The sequence below is a fragment of the Nyctereutes procyonoides genome, unplaced genomic scaffold, assembly GCF_905146905.1.
Source record: "Nyctereutes procyonoides isolate TBG_1078 unplaced genomic scaffold, NYPRO_anot_genome, whole genome shotgun sequence".
NCBI lineage: Eukaryota > Metazoa > Chordata > Mammalia > Carnivora > Canidae > Nyctereutes > Nyctereutes procyonoides.
The window spans coordinates 77110346-77117082 of NW_026575140.1; the positions used below are offsets into that span (position 1 = coordinate 77110346).

Genomic DNA, 6737 nt, shown 5'->3' on the forward strand with positions numbered 1-6737 from the left:
GCATCGAGCCGGCATTTGTTTAAGATACGAGGAAGTGAGCATCATCCTTAGGTCACAGACACCTCAGTGGCTCTACAAAGAGCATGTTAGAAATGTGAAACGTGTACAGAAAGGTTCTCTCTTTCATCTAAGTAAAAAACAAAACAAAAAAAAAAACCCTCATAAAACTTCATGAGCTGTTAAGTCAGTGTTGCAGTAAAGGAATCTCGTTTGTATCACTTAATGGAGCTTCAGGTAATTGCAGTTCAGAGTGACTTTGGTGCCAAGTAGGGGGAAGTAATTGCAATCTCGTTAATTAGTGGTCTGATTTCACATCCTCTTATGTAAGGCAAGCAAGTGGTCTTAAGTAATAATGCTAATGAAATCAATGTTGATACCCCAACAAAGGTCTCCCTTCCAAGAGATTATCTAAATAAACAACAAGGCCGTGATTAGGAGGCTAATGTAATTACCGTATTTGCATGCACAAGGCCCGTGGTCTCGCAGCTCGTGGCACGGCGTCGGGAAAACAGGCAGGCATCGCAGGCAGGCACATGTCACGCCAGGCAGGCGGCTCGGGTACTGTTGGCAAACCCGTAGCTGTTTTTGGTGGGTGGGTGTTGAGCGGCCCGGTGGGTCCTTCCGCCCTCACGTTGGAGGCTTACGTGTTGGCCTCTGGCCTTGGCAGGTGGGGGCGCCTCAGCGTTTCAGGCCGCCAGGTCTACTGACGTCGCTGCCGTGGTGGTACCCATCCTGTTCCTGATTCTGCTGAGCCTGGGGGTCGGGTTCGCCATCCTGTACACAAAGCATCGGAGGCTGCAGAGCAGCTTCACCGCCTTCGCCAACAGCCATTACAGCTCCCGGCTGGGCTCGGCCATCTTCTCCTCGGGGGATGACCTGGGTGAGTGGGGCAGGGCACGTGGGGCAGGGCGCGTGGGGCAGGGCGCGTGGGGCATCCTCCCAGCTCAGACCCCGCAAAGCCAGCTCCTTGGTTAGGAAATACCTCTTCTGACGCTAGAGGGGTGACTCATGAGCCAGGGATCTCACTGCTTTAGGTCAAATCAGGTGGAGCCCTTTGCTTTGCACTTGCACTTGCTTCTAAATTAAAATACCTGTAGTCCCTTCCGTGGTGTGGTCCTGGCCCAAGATCGGGAGCAGGTTTTGTGGAAGAACTGGTACAGGAAGGGGAGATAGGCCCTGGGCTGTGGATGCTCCCGAAGTATCAGCAGATCGTCAAGAATTTCTGAGCCCTCTCACCCTTCATGGATCTGGAGGTCTTGATATCTTTGAAGAGCCTTGTCAGGAGAGGAAGTCATGCTTTCCCGGATGACTTCTGTCCGAAGAAAGCCTTTCCGTCGGGCTGTCTTTCTGATAGCTAGTGAAACCCTCTAGGCCATTCTTTTTTTACCCATCACATGGTATGGAAAAAAGAAAGAAATATCCCATTTAAAGTGTCTACGTGCTCTAATTACTAAAAGCCAATAGAGCCAATAGACCACTTGATCTAATAAATCAGGTGTGTTTGGGGATCTTCCCCAAACTCATGCTAAATGTGATTTTTACATAGCCATTTTTTTTTTGTTTGTGAAATACTTGTGTATTCCCTGTTCATTGATCATTTGTATCAGCTCTGCACCCTCCTCTTCTCAGTTTCCTGTCTCGCTTCGTACAAGTATTTGGTCTGCCTTCATGAATGGGGTGGGTTCTTTGCATCTGTTAGTGGGGACAAAAGGAGTTGGACCCATTGGGATACCACACAATGATCACTGAATGTGGATCACAGGATGGTACCGGGGGCTGCAAGGAGACATCCATTAGTCTGGGAAGCTGTCCTTAAAGAGTTTAAACCCCTCTAAGATCTCTTCTCTTAGAGTGGTGTGGGTTCAGGAGGAGAAAAACAGATTATGAAATTTCACTGGGTGAACATAGGGTGTGGATCATTCAAATTAGGGGAGCCAGATCATCCACTGGGCTTTTGGGTAGGTAATAAGCTTCTCCTTCCTAAGGGATTTACTTTCTTCATCTGGCTAAGTTCAAGCTACCATCAAAATAAGCCCGGCCACCCGCTGATGGGGAGAAGATGACTCAAGAATGTCAGTGGGGAGCTGAGCTGTGTTTTAGCTTTGGCTACCGTGCCTGGCGGGATGCGTACTGATTTTCTGGGCTGGGGCTCTTGATGGTGTTGGAGGTGGCTGGGGAGCAGTGGGAGCTGGGCTTGGGTGCCAGTCCACTGGAACTCACCAAAGACCGACTCTTTTGCCTTTAGGAGAGGATGATGAAGATGCTCCTATGATAACTGGATTTTCAGATGACGTCCCCATGGTGATAGCCTGAAAGCTTTCCTCACTAGAAACCAAATGGTGTAAATATTTTATTTGATAAAGATAGTGGATGGTTTATTTTAAAAGATGCACTTTGAGTTGCAATATGTTATTTTTATATGGGCCAAAAACAAAACAAAACAAAAAAAAAAAAAAGGAAAGAAAGGAATGAATACACTTTGTAGTAATCAACTGTGAACTTCAAACCAGGTTGATTTTAGTAACCAAATTGCTTTGATTTCATATTAATGTAGTCTTACAGGGCTGTGCTTGCTGGGCATGCTTTTAAGTCTGTGAGATAATTTTGGTTCAATAAATTGGCCGTTCTTTTTATTTTTCTAAGACACAGAAATGTATTTAAATAAAAAACTTCAAGAGAGGGTGATGGGTGAAATCCCTCCCACCCCCGCTCATTGAAAGTGTGCTCAAATTTTAAATTTTGTTCGGATTTAGTTTCTATGAAAGTGTATGCGTGTATTCTGGGAGAGGGCGGGGGTGGGGAAGGGAAGGTTCTTTTCTGTAATTTTGTTAATTTATTGGGACTCCGTAAGAGGCAAGGCTTTAGTGGTCATCTGACTCTGCACGTCACGAGGGGTCGCAGGGCTGAGAGGTGGGGACCAGAAGCAGTTTCGTTGCCGTTCGCGGAACAGGCCGTTTTTGTTCGCTTGTGTGTCACTTAATGGTGTTTGGCAGGAGAGCACATTGACTCATTGCTCAGTTTCAGTTAAACAGAGCTGCAGCTCGGGAGGCCCTGCAAGCCACAGCATCTTCTCTTACGTTACTGGACAGAATCTCACTGTATACGCCTCTGCACAAGATGTAGCCTTCGGCGCTACACGATGACAGCACTGCTTCATTATACACTGGTGTCATGGTCATTGCCACGAACGACTCTGCTTGTGGGAGAGTTCCAGATCTGTGCCATGATAGATACACTGGCAGATCGAGTACCTACTTTGTCCTTTGCGGATATTTGGTTTTTACTTAACCACCGAAGAATCTCGAAACCTCGAATGTAAAGTTTTATATTTATGTTGAGGGTGGCCACTTACTGTCTTGAAAGCTCTACACCTGATATATGCAGTCATTTTGAATTGGGTCAGTGCCTTCTCTCTCTCTCTCTCTCTCTCTCTCTCTCTCTCTCTCTTCTTTCCTTCCACCTCCTTCCCCTCCCCTGTACCCCCACCCAGTGCAAAGAGTGCCATTCACACATGGATACAGGAGATGGATGGATTTGAGACCATTCTATCCAATTGACAGTTGCAGCAACACTACAGTTTCTTCAGTCTGTAGAACAAACTGAGCTTTTTAAAAATTTTTCCTTCTGCCTTTCAGTGCCACCCCGGTATTCAGATCATGGCCACTTGATAGGTTTGTGGAATCCACCGTGGATTGATGCTCGTAGGCACCAATGTCCAGCGCTGCCGTGACTCCTACTGTATGAGCCTCACTGCAGAACTTCTCAGCGGAGAAGCCTTGAGCTCTGGGGATATTCCAAAGTCATATTTCTGAATATACATCCTTTATATGCAAGCTTTGTAAAGGCCCCTTCTCCTCTGAGGTGCACTGTATCACCTTCTCACAAGTATTTGCTTTCTTTAAACCAAAAGTATCATTCTTGTGTGAGGATATAGTTTTGTTCTATCTAGTGATTGCCTGGAAAACAAAGAGCCAATTAAATTCTTTAAGTTTTAAAAATTTTAATTTATATATATATATAACAAAGAGTATTTTAAACTGTAGACACGTAGTATGTCACGTGCTAAGGCCCCATGTTATTTTAACAAGTGGTGATCATGATGAGCCTCCTTCCAGCATTTTTTCCCCTTCCTCTATGACTTTTTTAAAGAATGGCATTTCTTTGACTTTATCCTGTCTTATCTTGGAGTTTTGTTCAAAACTCCTAAGCGCTGCCCCCCCTCCCTTTAGTGAAGCTCTTTAAGTAGCTGAAAGATGAATAGTCAGGTGGGAGGCAAAGTCATTTAATTGAAGCACTAGAAAGTATATTTTCTTCTTTTCTTTTTCTGCCGACTTTTTGTTGGCATTCGTAAAAGCTGATATAAAAGGCTCTGAGACTTCATTTTCCATTATTCTGTAGGCAAGCCTTTTTCCAGAGCCTGTGACTCCAGTGGACAACGTGAGATATTTCTGAGCATCCGGTCATTGTTAGCAGTGCCTCCCAGGGCCAGCCCACAGTACTGTATAGACCGGCCATTCCTCTCCCCCCCCCCTCCCCCCAGAATATGCCACTGTGCTGTTTGAGAAAAAGCAGCCTTTTAGGGCTAGAGTATTTTCTATAAACAGAAGAGCTACGTTTCTGAAGACTAAGCTAGGTAGATGCAGCTATGTGTAAATTGTATATTTTTATGAACTTTTCACGCACGCACTCTTCCTTCTCCATAGTTTGGTGGGCTTTGGGTGTACACCTGCCATCTGCAAGAGTCCAGAGGTTGGAGTGGCCATAGGAAATGAGAACACAGAGTATGTGCAGCCTTTGAAGGGACCCGATAATTGTCTTCACTGTGACCGATTGGAGCCCCTGGTGGTTTGTGAAGAAGGGGCTTTTTATTTTTATTTTTATTTTTTTTTTGTACCTTTGTTGGAGATGCCACCTCAGAAGTTCACACTGTACCAGGAAAAGATTTCATTCTCTCCCAGCCCACGTTAGAGTGTCCGAAGCCCACATCCACGTGGACTATATGGGCCACCAACGGACCACTCCAGTTTGGCAGGCAGGGCGATTGTGTACAGATTTTCTCTGGAAGCTGATTTTTGCCCCTTTATATCTTGAATGCCCCTTGAGCCTTATGAGATACGGGTCCAGGCGGATGAAATGACAGAGAGTAGAATTCTGCAGAAGAGTCCGGGGAGGAGCCGTGTCTCTGCAGATGTTTCCAGACAGGTGAGAAGCTCCACTAAGTACTGGCTGCCCTGACATACTGGGTACAAGGTTATATGATGCTGGGTAACTGGATGAAACTTTGGACTTTGGGAAGAGAGGTGGCTGGGATTCCATCTCTGCCCATATCACTAGGGACATTTAGGTGGGAGAGATGTGGGACACAGCTCTGTGTTCTCTCCTGCCCATCATCCTGGCCTACTAGATTTAGGCTGTGCTTCAGCCATCTAAGGAATGTAACCCGTCTCAAACAGTGGCCATTTGGGGGAGACCTGGGGAGAGTGATGGTGTGGTTAGGCTCTTACAGATAATCACCCACTCCCCCTTGGAGAATCCTGCCGTCAAATATTCACCCAGTGGTCACTCCATCCTGTAAGATTACAGTCCCAGTACATCCTTAAGGGCAGATACCTCATCTTGTTAGCTTTGGTTGGTCACTCTCCTACTCATGGGGTGATGGTGAATCCCCAAGAAGATTTTTCTCTTCCTCCGGCAGACCTGGGAAACCCCTCAGAGAAGGGGTCTGGAAGAGAAGTCAACTGAATACCATCTCCATATTGATTTTCAGAATTGACTCTAAAACTCTGTGCAGAATCTTCACTTTGTTGGGATTGTATCTTGACATTCCTAGTATGTTATTTTTATTAAACTGGAGTGTGTGCTGCCTTTCAGGTACAACTTTTGTGTAATAAGAGCCAGTGCATTAAGTTTATATAGACTACTTTCTATGCAAGACTGAGATATGGAATAGATAGCGAGAGGTACGGATAGTTGGGTACGTAGACAATGAGCATGTTCTCAGAATGGAAGCCACCATCGGATGTGGGTTGAGGGAGGATAGGTTGTGTATATGTTTCCGCCCACTAATTTCGAGCAGCCATATTATGAAGTAAATCCTCAGAGCCAAGTAACCCAAGAATGGTATTCGTTTCATGTTACAATGATGCAAATGGGATAAGTGTGAGTGCTGAAGTGGAACATCATTCTCAGATATTCCATGTCATTTCTCATTTAAAGACTCTTGTTATGAATTATTAGAAACTTTAGGCAAAATTGAAGTATCGGCAGCAAAATAAAGGCCTACTCTGTTCTTATTTAAAGTGAAACACTGTATTCTTGTTTCCCTCCAAAGTGAAATTAGGCATTTATGATTTCAATCACCTTGATACGTTTCCAAATCACCGATTTATGCTGAAGATTTTACTATATTGTTGCACAATTTTACGATAATTTTTGTCTCAATGTCAACTTTTTTCACTGAATAAAAATTTAACTGGGTCAAGGAAACACCTCTACGAAAATCTACTCTCTACGTGTCTCGAGTTGTTCTTTTGAGTGCAATAAAGATGGTTAATACAGTCTCCGAACGCCATTCGATTTGCCTGTTTTAGAAGGATGTTTATTTCATAGAAGAGAGAACACAGAGACCTGGAACATTTTTGTTATTAACAAGGTGGTCTCAGGTGGTGGCTCCTTGAAGAACACGATGCCTTTGTGTTGGCTGAGGAGTGGGGAGATGTCAAGGCGGCTGTTTTGAA

At 44.9% G+C, this 6737-nt stretch overlaps 1 protein-coding gene across 1 annotated transcript in view; it reads left to right on the forward strand.

Annotated features, from left to right (window-relative positions):
- The window catches only part of SORL1 (sortilin related receptor 1), a 158938-nt gene extending 152452 nt beyond the window's left edge, over window positions 1–6486 (forward strand). Inside the window, exons 47-48 of the mRNA XM_055305675.1 lie at window positions 668–880; window positions 2246–6486. Of these exons, the coding sequence (XP_055161650.1) occupies window positions 668–880; window positions 2246–2313 (281 nt within the window). The 3' untranslated portion in view covers window positions 2314–6486. The remainder of the gene's footprint in view (window positions 1–667; window positions 881–2245) is intronic.
- Window positions 6487–6737: the final 251 nt, after the last annotated feature.